The 17,283-nt window shown below is 37.3% G+C and overlaps 1 protein-coding gene across 1 annotated transcript in view; it reads right to left on the bottom strand.

The window, feature by feature from the left end:
* The window catches only part of OTOF (otoferlin), a 145,090-nt gene that overhangs the window by 99,357 nt on the left and 28,450 nt on the right, over positions 1 to 17,283 (bottom strand). The window contains exon 3 of the mRNA XM_015817746.1: positions 10,425 to 10,513. Within this exon, the coding sequence (XP_015673232.1) occupies positions 10,425 to 10,513 (89 nt within the window). The remainder of the gene's footprint in view (positions 1 to 10,424; positions 10,514 to 17,283) is intronic.

Below are 17,283 nucleotides of genomic sequence, written 5' to 3' on the forward strand. Positions count from 1 at the left end.
AATAATAATAATAATAATAATAATAATAATAATAATAATAATAATAATAATAATAATAATAAAGTTGGAAGGGACCTTGGAGGTCATCTAGTCCAACCCCCTGCTCAGGCAGGAAACCCTATACCATTTCAGACAAATGGCTGTCCAGTCTCTTCTTAAAAACTTCCAGTGTTGGAGCATTCACCACTTCTGGAGGCAGATTGTTCCACTGGTTAATAGAAAACAATGTTGCATCCTCAAGTACTATCATCATCATAGGGGAAAATATCTTCAAAGTGTGCAATACCATGCTATCTTCACTGTTAAAAAGTTAAAGAAAAGGGGATTGAAAACTAAAAATCCTTTGCTATCTTAAAAATAAGAGTACATTTCCTCATAATTCACCATCCATGGTCTCTTTTTGTGACATAGCAGCCACATAAACGTGTTTAAAATAAATAATTCAATAAAATCTTTCTCTCCAAACCCCTCTTGAGCAACTTTTCTCATACTTCTCATTTCTTTCTTCCCTGCCCATCATTCACTCGTGTATACAAAACATGGGCACTCCACTCCCATAACAGTCGAACCCTAAAATCCAGGCTAATAAAACACAGCATGAAGACAATTTTGGGGAGAATGAATTGTGTTAGTCTCACTGATTCTGAAGAGCATTTTTCCTGATGGGGGTTTCTCCCAATTCAACAATCCCAAAGTGCTTTTAAAGCGTGAGATCTTTAGTAGAAAGTCCTGTGTATGACATGTCCTTGGATGGATCTTTGCAAACCAATGTAGTTGGGAGCTTTTGAAGGTCCTTACTTACAAAGTAAGACTTCTTATGTCACATCTGGGGAATATCTATTATGTCATTCATAATACAGAGTCATCTCGTGAATTGTAAAGAAAGGCCAAATAGAAGTGCTAAAATATATAATTTTATCAGAATAAAATTCTGGAATAAATTACATTTAAAAGAACAAGCAAAATTCCTTTCAACCAATATTGATTGGCTTAATCAGCATCATTTGTCCTGCCTGTCAACAGTTCTTCAAGGTCTGGAGTTCTTTGCAAGCAAATTTGGAAGGAAGGGCTTCAGGGCTTCACAAACTAAAGCACGGATGATGAGAGATGAATGCCTTCATGGAGTCAGCCTCACACTTTTCCAAACTCAGTTCCTTCTGTTTTGCATTTATGAGCAGAGTTAGCAGCTTTTATTTATTTTTGTCCAAAAGGTTCCCAGGATGGCTGCCACCAATAAAAACAACCTGTTGAAAATTAAGCTCCAGAATGACTGGAAAAAGACTTGGGGGAAATAAAAATGTTTTTGCCTGATGTTAAAAAAAATACAGTATGTATTCACACCAGAAGAGATGGGGTAAAGAGCATTCATTATCCAGGATGCTACTATTGAAAAGTGGTCATAACTCCTCATCTAAGAAGAAGATAGAAGCACTCATAGGATGGTTCCTGATAATGTCCTCGAGACTCATTTAGATTACATCCCCCAGCTCAAGAAGACTCACCATCTGAAGCAGAAAAACCTCAGACACCATGGCCATTTTTTGGCACCAACTTGAAAATTCAGAGCAAATTCAGAGAAGGGCAACTAGGAGATCAGTTATAGAGTGAATTCTTATGGAGCAGTTAAGCATAAATATAGTTCATACAGTGCCACTTAGTGGCCTGACTAGTTCAGGTTTCCCCCCCACAACTTTGTTTAGAATATCCTAACACAGAGGACTACTATAGCAAGTGAGCATAGCAAGTTATGAAACCATTAAAGGAGATGGGTATGTTTAGATATCTAAGGGGGCTAGGTTAGCACTGTCCAAATACCCTGATACTTTGGTGACAGTAATGCATCCCTGATAACTTGGCAACCTGCTGTAATATTTATTGTAATATCTTCTGGTTGGCCTTTCTTTGAAGAAGACATGGAAGCTAGGTCTGGTACAACATCCAGTCTGCTACCCGGCAAACAATCCTTGCTTTGAGGGTGCCATGCTGGTTGCTGGTCAAATTCCAGGTCCAATTCAGCAAGTTTAAGACGTATGGACTTTAATTCCCAGACGCCACCTGGGGAATTCTGGGAGTTGATGTTCACACATTTTAAACTTGCTGAAGTTGAGAAACACTGGTTTATATCCTCCTTTTGATCTGAGAGGCCCTAAAAACTGTCTTGTTCCAGGTAACCTTTGGGCTCTAGGAAACAAGAAGCACACAGTGTAGTTTTTGTTATTACTATAATGATTTTCATGCAATTAATTAGTACTAGATTATGTTGAGATAGTCTGCTTTGCTTTGCTTGCATACACTGCTCAGAGTCAGTCAGATTAGGGTGGTTTATAAATATGGTTAAATAAATAAACGAGGCTTGGTTTCTCTTGTTCCAAAGCATAGGACATGGAAAATCAATTTAAGTTAAAAGAAGGCAAATACTGAATAAATGACAGGAAAGACCTAACACTAAGAGCAGTTTGATCATGACCCAGAAACAGAGTTGGGTTTGTCACTTGGGGATGCTCTAATTTGCATTTCTATACTGAGCAGTAGACTCAGTGGCCTAAATTATTTATTTTTAAAAGAAGTATTGGAATTTATATGCAGTTCAGTTCCAAAGATGTTCTATGTGGTTCACAGGTAATACAAAAATGAAAAATAACACCCCCCAAGCGAATAATAACAGGAAAACTTCCTATCTATCTAAAGGAGAAAAAAAGGAACATAATGTTGATCACCTATACCAGGGGTAGGCAACCTTGGCTCTTTTATGACTCGTGGACTTCAACTCCCAGAATTCCTGAGCCAGCATGGCTGGCTCAGGAATTCTGGGAATTGAAGTCCACGAGTCATAAAAGAGCCAAGGTTGCCTACCCCTGACCTATACAGAGAGAGAAGCTGCTGTACTATCAGCTCCAACTTATATTATTCTAAGGATCCCCATTTTGAATGGGAGGAAGCTCTGGGCATCCTCAATCTCATCTCTTTTCCCCACTTATTCACTCCTTCTTGCACCCATGGCTCACTTATTTAGAGCCTCCAGGCTGCAAGACAGCACCATCGTCAAATGGGTACCCAGGGGAGCAAGAGACAGAACTATCTTTTGTATCAAGCTACAATCATATCGCAATACATCCTCAAAATATCTATGAGCTGGCCAACTAGCTGTGACAGCCTTGCCAATAGTCCAGATAAAAAGCACATCCAGAAATACTAACTCTACTTTTATTGTAAGGTTACTTTAACAGGATGTTGCAAATTTTAAAGTACATCTCTCCCCCTACCGCCTTTACAGTCCAAGAATTAGGGAGGGGCCATTTTGAGACATCTGCTATGCCTATATGTGGACTCAGCTGCCCATTGTCTGAACATTGTCTAGTCTATATTCATCTGTCCACCTATTCCCAAAGTCATTCCTACATACTATTACAAGCTGCATGTTTAACAACTCATAAGGCTACTACTCTGGGTAAGGGCTAGGAAAGCAATAGGTGGGCATTTGACTCCTATTCATCCTCTGTCCCTTTTTGCTGTCAATGCAGCTGCTTTATTTCATTTAACAGCAGGCCCAGCTGAAGCTGCAAAGAATAAAACCAGCACTTCCAATTAAGACTATAGCAAGTAAAAGTAGTCAGAGTATTGATATACATCCATTTGCATTCTTCAGTCAGCAATTTTCAGACTGTTCAGAGCCATTTAAAGTTTCCAGGACATTTCTAAAAACAACCATTTAAAACAGATGGCACAAACCCACCAGCACAAGAACCCTTGTTGGTACTTCTTTCAATTGCCGCAGTAAATTTGACATCTGATTTTTATATTAACTGGTTTCCAACAAATCAGAAGCTCCACAGTTCTTTAGAGGCATTAAGACAGGTGTTTTGCATAAACAAGATCTCTTTTTTTAATTGAAGTTTTAAAAGCAATATAAAATTATTTCAGGGAAAATGCACTGGGATTTTTCAGTGTTGCATAGCTGCATTCAAGAGAAAAGAAAGCAGTGTCTTTGTGTCTTTAGGAAAAATGAGATTCAAACTTCCAGCCTGCTCTTGATGCTGTTTAGCAATTTGCAGATGCTTAATATGCAATCATTTCCCTCCCCCACAAATGATATTTACTTCCACACTACAGTCCTGTATTCTGGCACATCATTGCTTTTCATTGCTGCTCTTCAATCAGCTGGAATTAGAAACAAAAAAATAGATCGTAACTCTGTACTACTCTTGATATGGCAGTTTATTATTTTTCAATGCCTCTTCATGAGGCCAAGTTTCTTTGTGGAATGTCTGTCTTTCTGATCTGTGTGGTCATCACTAATCTTACAGGTGAATTATCAGTTTTTTATGTCAGGAGTGTAGTGGATGAAAAGCAACAGAAATAATCTAGCAACTGAGATCAACAGGGTAAATGAACACACATAAGTGAAAGCAATATTGGAAGTTTGCTTATATATTTTAAAGTCTGCTTTAGAAATACACATTTCTAAAGAAAGTTAAGGCATCAAATATTTGGCACAGAATTTTTATTCACCACATCAAAACATATTTCTGTTTGACTGACCTGATTCCTCCTTAGAAGCCTGAAGTGATCTATTGTGGAACAGGTAGAAAGAGACAACCCAAGTATGAGACCAACACCTAAATTTAGTACATGCAGCTTATGCAATTACTATGCATGAATGATCTCTCTAGAATGATCAGTTTCTCAACTTTGGCAACTTTATGATGTGTGGATTTCAACTCCCAGAATTCCCCAGACAGACAGATGTGGGCTAGGAATTCTGGGAGTTGAAGCCCACACATCTTAAAATTGCCAAGGTTGAGAAACATGGCTCTAGATACTTGCACATGATCACTCATATAGCAGAGTCATCTCAGATAATGTACCTGCATTAGCTACAAAACCAAGATTTCTCCTGGTTTTGTTCAACTTCTTCTCCCCTGGAGCTGGTCCTAATGCTGCTTCTGTCAAAATTCTATTGTAGGTACATTTTCTAGCTGACAACCACCAAACCCTTTTACTGGAACTCTCAATGATTCTGTTATCTTTTAGCAGCCTAAATTAGAGCATTGATGTCAATTCTGATTTACCGTTTTTCAGCTGATCCTACATAATTTTTTCTCAGCAACTTTATGGCATCACTCTTCTGCGTCCAGCAGATATTCCCAGTCAGCCTCCATTCAGTTTAAACTACCTTTATATTGTACTAGAAATATTAATTTAGGCATAAGCAATGAATATAGATATTGAGGTAATCATGATTAAGGGATACCTGCAAATTTCAAATGTTAGCATGAACCAAATAATTATGTAGACTTCAATGGACATGATATTAATGATTCACCGTGAAAACTGACTTTCATCTTACATGAAATCATACTTGGCAAAGGATTTTTTTCAGTACAGGAAAGTGCCAGTACACAAGGTACAAGTGGCTGTTTCCTTGGCATGACTTTCCTTTTTAAGCAACCAAGGGTGTTTGTGGGGGAGGGGAGGGAGAACAAAATTATGCAACAATATCACTTTCCCTGTCTTCCTTGAGACGGGCAAACCTGGTTATGTCTGCAGGTTAAAAGTTTAGGAAAGTTTTGCCCTCTTAGGCTCAGTACCTGGCTGGAGTAAAATGTGATCATATTGCTATCTAATTAACCATAAGCTACTCAGTGTCCAGGGAAGGAATATAAAGGCTCCATCACAAAGCTGTACAATGAAAAGTCAGAGAGGGCTGCATCAATAATTCATCCCAAGTCAGCATTGAGTGTCATTCCTTTATCTCTGGCTCCTTCTGGTAAGCAGATAGCCCTTATCAAACAACTTCTATGCAGCACGATACACCCATCCGTGCTCTGGCGCAAAAGACAGTGGACGAAATGGAATGAGTTTCTTGCATCTTTATGTGAAAAAGTAATTTCTCATATCTCATTTTGACTTTATCAGCTATGATTCTTTCCTAGGGAGAAAATTAATAACTTACAAATCCCAGTAAAAAAAGTGCATAAACATTTTTGGAGCAAGATATCTGCTCCTAAAGAACATTTGGAGGAGTACCTAATTCTATTTCTTATGATTTACGTCAGTGCAAATGCAGTTTTCAATGCTCTTGTGGCTTTAAAAGCACGAGTGTCATCTGGAGTGTTGAACTACACAGGAGAACAGTAAAGTTCACTTACAGGCTGGCTTTTCATAACACAATAAACTGGGTTACTAAATTAAATTATTTTCTTGGCTTGTATAGTATATTGAATATTTAATGAGATGGGTTTTACACAATGCACTAACTGTAAAAAAAAAACCCTAATCAAATTTGAAACTAGTCAAATTTGGCATATTGTATGAATAAAGCGACCAGATCTTTCATTGATGTAATGCAGCATTTCAGTATTTCTTGGACTTATCTACTTAGCTGGGAGGTGGGAGAGTTGGGGGAAAAGTAGATTTTGAAAATGTTTGCATATATTTATATTTGCTACCATCATTCTGTAAACACTCATATAGTCTATGTAAGATTTGGATCTTCTGCCCAGTGTCTGACATATTTAATCCCATATACAATTTTTTTATATACTTCAACACATCAACAAACATTAGGGAATGTTTGATAAAGTCTGGTTCTGGTAATTAAAGCTGCAAGACGTGGGCTGCAAAAATTAGGATGATCACCGGGTTGCAGCAAAGAGATGTAGACAATTCTCTTTCCTGTCATGGAGTTAGTTAGTTGGATTTTTGCAGCTCACATGTGGCACCCCCACGGTGTTAGAAAATAAAATATTATACCTATATTTTATGGTAAAAATGGTATCTTGTATTTCTAGGAAAAAAAAATCTTGCCAGGTTCCCAGCTGGAGTCACGCGGGACATTATTTCTGGACTGACATACATTGCTGAAGTGTGGGTTTGAACTCTAAATTAGCTTTGAAGTGCACTTGGCCTTTGAAGAGAAGCTTCTAATCAGCAATTCTGTCCCATCTGCACAGTGTTCCCATCTAGCATTTGTCTGTTCACCAGTGCACATACTTTGTGAGATGGTTTATTTCCAAGATTTAGCCTAAGATTAAAAAGCAGGGAATCTTTTGAATTCTATCAACATGATGCTTAAAAAAACAAAAGAGTCCAGCACTGTGCACTTTAACAGGCTGAAAATGGAATACAGGAGATAATAACAAGGTTCAACCAGACCAGGAGACCAAAATTGCTGTAGTGAAACAGATAGGTGTCACATACAGATGGATGTCAAAAACAGAAGTTTTTTAACAGGCACAATATGCCATAATACATATAGCCCTCACTTTAGCTACCCGCAAGCCAAGATGTCTATCAATTTTTCATTGTGTGAGATTGCCAAACAGTTGGGTGACTTTGGAACACATGACGTATCAGCAACTGCTTAAAATTATGGAAACGATGCCCGATTCATTTTTTGAAGCTAGAGGAGAATTGAGAATGCAAGTACTCCGCCCTCTTGTATGACTACAATACCCTGTTCTTCCTTCCTTCTAATGTTATTTATAAAAATCCAAAATATTACAACAAGCATGTGCAAAACTTTCTCGTGTATGCAAATTGACACAGTATCTTGAGGAGCATACCCATCCTAAATCAATAAGCTTATAAGAGAACAGCCTATAGGCACAGTAAGATCAGTGGTAAAATAATAAACCAAAAGGCATTCTGAATTATGTACTGTTTAATACCTACTGATAAAAGAAAACTTTTTACCCGTTGTTCTTTTATATCACTAATATGATTTTAACTAGCAATTTTTATAATTTAAAATAAAATAACTGTAATGGTAGATGGCATCTTATACCAAGCGAGACCTCTGACTGTCCAACTTGGAATTGTTAGGTTGCAGTCTATACTGCTTCAAGTAATCTCACCTCTCATTTTATTGGCTCAACTATCACCCATTGATAAAATTCATGCTCAGTATACATGCAGAAAGTCTCAGGATTCAACTCTTCAATCCATTATATCACAGGTTAAAAGAACCAGGCAGTAATGAATATGGAAACCTTTTCTACTTTGAAAACCACTACCACTGAGTTAATTGGTATACATATAAAATGCTAGCACTTATACTATGCAGTTAACTTGTAGGTCTGAAAAGATGGAACCTAACACTTAAAAACAAGCAAGGTATATATTATACCATTGAAATATCAATTCTTAATGTCTGGACTAAAAGAAAAGAAACTTTAGATCAGGAGGTATCACTCCCAGAAATCTTCAAGTCCTTCATGTTTTAAATACATTTTGGGAACAGGGTGATATTGCATGGTCCCATTAAAGCTACAAACTCTTTGTGTCAGCATAATCCCTGCTGTGCAAGCTCACATTCCACCAAGTTTAATAATGTGTGTCTTTTGTTGTAGACTGAGGCTTTAAATATAATTATACCCTTGTCACAGTCCTTAAAGGATTCATTTTGGCAGTTTCAATTCATTTTCTAGAACTACTTGAATTCAAATTAAGAAATAAGTTAAAAGTAGACTTGGAACTACCTGGATAAATACCCTGTTGAAATTCAATAAGGTCCTACATTTAGGCAAGAAAAATCAAATGCACAGGTATAGAATAGGTGGTACCTGGTTCAATAGTAGTAACTGTGAGAGTCCTAGTGGACAATCACTTAAATATGAGACAGTAGAGTGCTGCAGCTAAAAAAGCCAACGCAGTCCTAGGCTGCATTAACAGAGGGATAGAATCAAGATCACACCAAGTGTTAATACCCCTTTATAATGCCTTGATAAGACCACACTTGGAATATTGCATCCAGTTTTAATTGCCACAATATAAAAAAGATGTTGATACTCTAGAAAGAGTACAGAGAAGAGCAACAAAGATGATTAGGGGGCTGAAGGCTAAAACATATGAAGAATGGTTTAATGAAAAGAAGGACTAGGGGTGATATTAAAGCAGTGTTCCAATATCTAAGGGGATGTCATAAAGAAGAGGGTGTCAAGACAGGACAAGAAGCAATGGATAGAAACTAATCGAGGAGATAAGCAACCTAGAACTAAGGAAAAATTTCCTGACAATTAGAACAAGTATTCAGTGGAATGACTTTCCTCCAGAAATTGTGGGTGCTCTAACGTGGAGGTTTTTAAGAAGAGATTGGACAACCATTTGTGCAGGGGGTTGGACTAGAAGACTCCAAGGTCCCTTCCAATTCTGTTATGCACATAACTGATGAGTTATCCTGATGTGTTACCCATGGAGTTTCCAAAAGGTTTACAGCCAAATTGCATTAATAGTGTAATTCAGGTTCAAATGTCTAGTGCTGTTGGTGAAATATTATTGTTCCAAGGTTACACAATTAACCTTGCTCTAACCAAATCTCCTGCATGTTTCACCACCTGGTGCTATACTAGAAATCTTGTGCACATCTGTGGAAAACTGGTCAAATTCACCATCACATTTATTTAATATGTGTTCTTAAATAATCATTTTGTTTAAACAAGTTGTTATTAGATTTGTGAACATTTCTAATAAAGAATGATGGGAGCAGAAGCACTCAGTTATTGTATTATCTATGCATGGTGAAATCCATCTAACCTAGTAGATCATGCTATACAGCAGAGGTCCCCAACCTTTTGGGCACCAGGAACCGGTTCTGTGGAGAAAGGGCCCAGGATCACTTCCCACCTCTACCTGTATAGCCTTAAAAGTTACCTCCAGTTACACCTGCTGAAAAATGGTGGCACAATTTTTGATATTGAGACTGGAAAAAACATCTTACTGTAAGCCTAGTAAAGGCCTAAGATAGATTTTACAAACCCATTGATAGCCTTAGTACGTTTTTCAGCTATTAGAAGGTGCCAATCCTTATTATATATACTCAGATACTATTCGTCAGGGATGATACACTCTGCATAAGACAGGATAAAGTAGCTGCTTAAGCAGCAAATATTGAAATATAGGAAATGGGTCGTGACGTGCTGGAAGACAACAACAATAGCAATAGTACTTAGACTTACATACTGCTTCACAGTGCTTTACAGTCTTCTCTAAGCAGTTTATAGAGTCAGCATGTTGCCCCCAGCAATCTGGCTCCTCATTTTACCAACCCCGGAAGGGTAGAAGGCTGAGTCAACCTTGAGCCAGTCAAAATCGAACTGCTGGCAGTTGGCAGAATTAGCCTGCAATTCTGCATTCTAACCACTCACCACATATAATGCATTGTGTGCCACACCAGGTCTCTGGGCTCTCTCAGTATAGCAAAACTTTTATTATGCCATAGTTTTCAAGATCACCTATCTATATACAAATATCATCCTACTTCTCTTAAAGAAGGGTGTTGTAAAATAAGTAGACCTAGTGTATATGGATACAAAATGCTGAAAATATCAGAATGGCTGTGGAAATACTATCTTCCATCGATCATTTTCCTAAGGCAAAAAAAGACAGATTGAAATGTGTTCTAGTTGGCATTGTGCATCACATACCTGTTGGAGAAGACCTTGCTGTAGTTAAACACCTGAATCTCCAGCATCTCATTGACATCAATGCTGCTTGCGATGGGCCATCGGAATGTCTACAAAAATATTGAGAGACAACAAGAAGACAATTGGCATGCTAAGACACATTTCTCAGATATTCAAGGTACCTATTTCCACTCTGAGCTTCCTCAACACCATGTCTATGTTGCTCTTCTATAAAAGTACAAATTTTAATTTTAATTATCAAGAGAAATGGCTCAAAAATTCAAGTAGCACTCAATGCTTTAGGATTTCTTTTCCCCAGGAAAAATGTCATGGGAGTTTTTCAAAATAAAAACAAAATGTTTGGGTTTGCCTGGAAGTCACATAATCTTTATCAGAGATGATGAATATCCATCACTGAGAAGAACCCTATGCTTTTTTGAATTGTCAACATGCTGGACCCTTATCCTGGATCTGGGAGACTTCAATGGTATATAGATAAAATATATGAGGCTGAATTTATTGAGGTTTTAGTTTTTAAATATCTCATTTTTACACATATTTTTGTTAAGACTATAATTAGTCTAGTTTAGTAGATGTTAAATGTTTTTGTTTTGTTGGTTGTTTAATTGTCACGTATGTTAGAAACTTGCCTGTGGAATTCCTTAAAGCATTTAATTATCTGGTGGAGAAAAAATGATAAACTACATGGATTGCTCTTACAGTTTTTTCAGCATGCCAGACACTGACTGACAAGTTTTCTTGACATCAACTTTACTTTCTACTCACAGAGCATTTCAGTTACAGTGAAGAGAAGGGCAGTGTGCTGCTTCTTTTCAGGGTGTAAAGAATGCATTGGATCCATTCAAGAGTTCAGCGCACGTTTATTAATTTTTAAAATACATTTTTAAACAGAGTCTTTTCAAGAGAAGCAGCATGTCATCAATTAACAAATAAAGAATATATAACAATTATCATTATTGCAGAAGAGAAGGTTGAGGATTGTTAGCTGTCTTCAAATACCTGTCATATTGTAGACTTAGTCTTGAACTTATTCTAATTTCCTCCAGAACTTAAGACTAAAACTAATGGGATGAAATTTCAGGGCTGTAGATCAGATACTAGGAAGAACAGTTAAGAGCTGTCTGTTAGCGGAATAGTTACCTCATGGAATGGTTTCTTCCATTTTGCTGGAGATTTTAAATAGAGACTGGAAAGTCATCTATTAGGAATGGTGTAGTGCAGGGGTAGGCAACCTTGGCTCTTTTATAACTCGTGGACTTCAACTCCCAGAATTCCTGAGCCAGCCAGTCCACGAGTCATAAAAGAGCCAAGGTTGCCTACCCCTGGTGTAGTGAATCCTGCAGTGTGAAAGGAATTGAACACGATGACCACTTTCAATTCTATGATTCTATATGACTCCAGGTGAGTCCTCATAAATTTGAAAACAAATAAAATATCCTGGATATCGTTTCCTGGCTTATTCAGCTTTTTATATGGTTTGATTTATTATTATATTTTACAATACCTTTCTAATAAAAATGTCAATGGTGTTTTGAAGCAGATAATTAAAAGACAACAAGACTATAAACCAATAAAAACCAGAAACAATCACATAAAAATGAATATTCATCACAATGTAAGAGGTTGGGTGGTGTGAAGGCAATCGTATTGGGACCAAGTGCAACTTTCCAGGAAAATGGTTTTATAAACAGGATATAGAAGCCCTTCTCCTTGTTAATATTGACCTTGCTCAGATGATAAAGGTATCCAAAAGACTTCCATATAAGGTCTTAATTCTGTCTCTTCTTGACCAAGCAGTCCTTTTTAACCTCTGTCTGATGGCTGGGGATGAGAGCACTGAAGTTCGATCCATTTGGACAGCATCTTGTTAGAGACTGCTATCTATCTGAGTGTATGGCTAGGTGCAATGATGTGGGAGGAGATGCTCATTTTGGAGAACAAGGATAACCCATCTGATTGAGGGGTTCATAAATACCTACATGGACTTTCAGAACCCAGTAGATCTATAGCCTGCAGAATGTTACAATCTTGTATTTGGATTATTTGTCATGAAGAGGCTCTTTGGCCTTTCAACCACCCTTTTATGAACTGTTTGCACTTTTCTCTTTCATCACACAGGTATTTACTATGAGTGTGTTGACTGTTAAATCACACACTGGACAAAATGAAAGTAGAAGGAGAGAGAGCGGTAACCTCGGAAGAATATCCGTACCGTGTCTATTTTAAATTCTGTTCCTAGTTTTTCCTATACTTGTAAGAGTTCTCACTTGTGTTGCTTGGGGAAAAGTCCAAGATCAATATCTAGCAGCATCTAGATTTTGCTGTTTTGTTTAAAGGTAACAGTTAATGGGAAAGCCTCTCAGCAGGTGGCAGTAGCTGGCCAACTTTGTCTGGGCTTGGAAACTAAACAAAGTCATGCTCGGCTAATATTCAGATGAGCATCCAGCAGGAAATCTTAAAATTACAGGCTGGCTGAGAAATCAAAAAAACATTTCAAAGAAAGACAATGTCAAACCGCTTAAATATTTTTGTCAAGAAAACAACATGGGTTCTTTGTAATCTTGTAGTGCAGCTCAACTTGATGGGGTTTTAAATGGAAAAGACTTTTCTCTGCCTGGGGTTTGGCAAAGCATCTGCCAGTTGAAGGAAATAAACAAGTAAAAATGTAGCACGTGAAAAAGGTTGAGTCCGTAGGATCTCAAGGAAAAGCCAGGAAGACGAAAAGCATTTGAAATGCTATAGAGGCAGGCCAATGGACTTGAACTGGAGGAAAGCAAATTCTTACATTCCGGGCTTTGTTCCCATTCATGCAACTAATCATTGTATGAACATGCATTGTTAAAGTCTTGTTAGCCATTATCCTCATTAACATTTTTATAAAAAATATATTTTCATTATGTCATCTTGGTCTTATTCTCAGCCTACCGTAGAGAAACCTAAATTGGTATTGATCTATTCCAACTTAGAAGTGGTAATTTTTCATTTTTCCCAAAACGAGTCATGCGATAAGACCATTCTATATCATACAATGTGTAGTCGATGTACTGGTCAGGAGCTGGGATCTTCCTTGGCTCTTCTGTAGGAAGACATCTCTCCCTCAATCAGGGCAAAATGCAACCATAGAGTAAAACCATCTATGGCTATTTTGGGTTGATTTGGTATCTACTGGAGAGGCTGGACATATTTTACTTTTCTTTCTGTGTTTGCAGTGCTGCGGGGGGGGGGGGAGGTGTTGGATGGAGATTGTTTTACATTTTATTTTTTTCTTATGTCAGCCACTGAGAATTTTTTTTTTGTACTGTGGCACCTTACAAATAGGTCAAATAATTACATAAAAGTAAAGAGTCATTTTTTAATTTCCATAACATACAAACTGAAGGAAGGAAGGAAGGAAGGAAGGAAGGAAGGAAGGAAGGAAGGAAGGAAGGAAGGAAGGAAGGAAGGAAGGAAGGAAGGAAGGAAGGAAGGAATGTCAGCCTAGTGAGGGAGTCCAGATAGGAAGCATGCCAGATGAACTTGCAAGTCTGAAAGTAAATTCCCCCCCCTCCCTGCTGCCTTTACAGCCCAAGAAATTGTAGAGAGGGTCCTTTCTGAGACATTTGCCACATCCCTATTGCTTCTGCAGCTAAGCTGCCTCTTATCCCTCCGTCCCCTGGCTGTGGCTCATCTCTCAAGGTCATTTCCATATACATTACAATGGGTGAAAGTGTTGGAGGGGAGGCCCACCTACAAAAGGTGCAGTAGAGTTACAGGAAGGAAGAGAGGTTATCCTTGGAGGAAAGAGACGAAATGAAATATGAAAAAGGTAGCAGGGTCAATAAACAAAATTGGGAAGATCACACACTTTGGTGCGAGTGTAATACAGCAGCAGAAGCTGCAATGTATTCAAGGCTTAACTTGAACCCTTTCCAGATGGTGCATACCAGAAGAACTGAAGCCATTTTGCACTCTATTAAGAGTGACAATTTGTTTTTCCCAGCCTCAAAACATTTGGCTCTCAACATTTTCCCATCCTAATGGGTGTTTAGTCTTTTTCATTCTCATAAATACCACCCAACCCAGATTATACTCTCACTGTAACAGTCAAGTCAAGGGAATCAAAAGCAATCTACCAGCTGCAGCCTGTTGTTGTCACTACAAATATTTGTTTGAAAGTCAAGCTATAATCCTGCTGTGAGTAGTGATTACAAAGAAAGGTTAAAAGAAGATCAAAACATTATGTTGCCATGTAATAAAAAGCGTGAACTCTTCATTATGTCAATCTCAGTGAGTTTATCCAGATTCAAGATCAATGGAATACTCTCAGTGGAATGCACTTTGGGGATTCTTCTTTTCCTTTTACACCAATGAGGATCAGACTCTAAATTCTATTTCTGAATTCAATTTATAAACTCATCAGGGAAAAATGCATCTTATGATTATATGCATAGTCTTCCTGAATAGAAGAATATTGCACTCCATTTTTCCAGTATGCATACGTAATGCACACTGTTTCCTAATATAACACACACTATTCTTTCATAAAGTACACTTTTGTTAACAGTTTTTCAAATTGCAAACTGCTTGACTAACTCAGGATTTTTCATAAGGCATGTGAATTCATTTCGTTTTATAATTTATTTATTTGATTTATGTATATCCCACTTCTTCTTCCTCAAATGACTTCCACAGGTGTTTCCCTGCATTTCTGACCACTAAGATCAAAAGCTTGCAAATAATAGAGCTTTCTGTGGCTGCTAAGTTAGGTAGTCTGACAATTAAACATCTTAACCAGCAAGGATTTTTATGTATAATTGTTATAAAAAAAAAAAAAAAATTAAATTCCTGCATCAAGATAATCTAAATTACTGGCAAAAAACAAACAAACTGCAGCCCTTCTGGAACAAAGCAAATAATGTACTGTATAAGAAATAGAGTGTTGGTTTCCATGGCTATTTATTGGTGAAATGATGCTAGTTATATAACAGAATATATTTTACTGAAATCTGGAATCAGCTTAATAGTTTCCAACACTGAGAGGCAGAGAAATAAGAATCTATCAGGAGTTCTACAAGGCTAAGGGTTGATATTTGTTTAATATATGCTTTCTAAGTTGGTAGAATTATCAACTAGAGTCTTAGCTGATTAATTGATAGTTGCACTTTTAATAGATTCAGCATGTAACAACATTACTCTTTTCAAGGCAAATTGTCTACTCTGCCAGCCAGAATAGAGTATCTAAAATATTACAGCATATTTGCTGGAAGTTCAATAGCATAACAGGATGATTACCCACTATAAACTTATGCTTCTCTCTGTATATCTAAAATTAATCTGAATCAGGAAACTGTCTCTGACAAAAAACGAGAGAAAATTAATTAGTGCCAAAGTGAACTATTCTTAGCATTTCTTTGAAAATGAGAGGATTATTCTAATTCTAGAAATTTGTAAAAACAGCTTTTTGCTTAACAAAGATCTAAACATTTACTTAAATAAAATGGTGAGTGCTAACACATTTATTTCTTCATATAGCTGTAGGAATTTGGTATCTGACTGGGATTTTGGAACACATTTACTTATAAGAAAAAGTTTAATCATCAGTTTAAAAATAGATGAAGGGATAACTAAATACTGCATTAATCTCTCTGTATCTTTACTGCCACCACTCCCCTCCCAAATCTGATGTGATTAATTTGTAATATGAATTCAGGCAGGGGGCTGGGGCTGCATCTCCCTACTTTCCTCCCCCCTCTCCCTCTGCAAGGGCCATATCATTTTTCGCAGAGCACTTGCTAAATGTGCAAACTGCATGTTGTTAAGTGAAAAAATGGATGAACTGATTTGGCTCAGTTACAACCTTTCCTTTTGCTGCTTTTTTGTAAATGCAGTCAAGTAAAAAAGAAGCTGAATCTCTGTTGTTCTCATGAGTCCAAACCACAAAGTTCAATACCCTTTGGCTGAAAACTAATTTTCCCTTTTCAAGTATTTCTGGCAGATCTAAATGTTAAAGAAATGCCGCTGTGAATATCTAGAGAGATGGCAGCTTCCAACCTTGGCTGACTTTGGAAAAGCTAGGCAGCGTTCGTTTTAGATGGAAGAGGACCAGAAATTTTAGTACTGAAAAAATGAAAAAAACAAAACAAAAAAAACCACCACCATGGAAGGTGACAATTGAAAACCATTTCTGGATTGTTGCCAAGAAAAAACAGTATGAATACAACCATGTAATCACTAGGAATTGAGGTCATGTTGAGAGAGTTTTCACTTTTTATGGAAAAACTACCACGTTCCAAGTACAGTACTGTATAAGAAGAAAGGAAGGAGGAAAATTTCGAAAATTTCTTTTGAACAATCGAGGTTGAAATGCCTCTTAACTACAGAAAAGCCACAGAAACACTGGGAGTGCTTCCCTCCAGAATATTTGGAGAAGGAAGTGCATGATGCAAGGCAGGCAGGACCATTCACACAGAGACAGCATCATGAATTTCCATTTGGAAAGTTTTATGCATATTGGTGGAGGAATAGATCAGGGTTTCTTTCAATGGCTGTATCTATATTTTCTATGTTCTCTGGATCCATGACTATATCTGTGCCTTTCTTACTTCTAAATGGCAATGCTGTTTTTTAGACATTATGCCATCAAAATTTGGCAGCTTAACTGGAAAGGACCCCAAGTTTTCAAGTTCTGCTTTCATGAAGCTATAGAAGAGTGTATATATTTTACACTACTATCAAATATACTTTTAAAAAGATGGATATTTGTAAAGGAATTAGCCCAGTTATCATGAATATTGGGGGAGGGGGGAAATATTCTGAGTGGGAAAATAGGAGTAAAATGCAAGACCACAATTTTTGGAATTCTTGTTCAGTTTTTTTAAAA

This window comes from Protobothrops mucrosquamatus, unplaced genomic scaffold, assembly GCF_001527695.2.
Source record: "Protobothrops mucrosquamatus isolate PMUCROS unplaced genomic scaffold, P.Mucros_1.0 scaffold633, whole genome shotgun sequence".
Lineage (NCBI taxonomy): Eukaryota > Metazoa > Chordata > Lepidosauria > Squamata > Viperidae > Protobothrops > Protobothrops mucrosquamatus.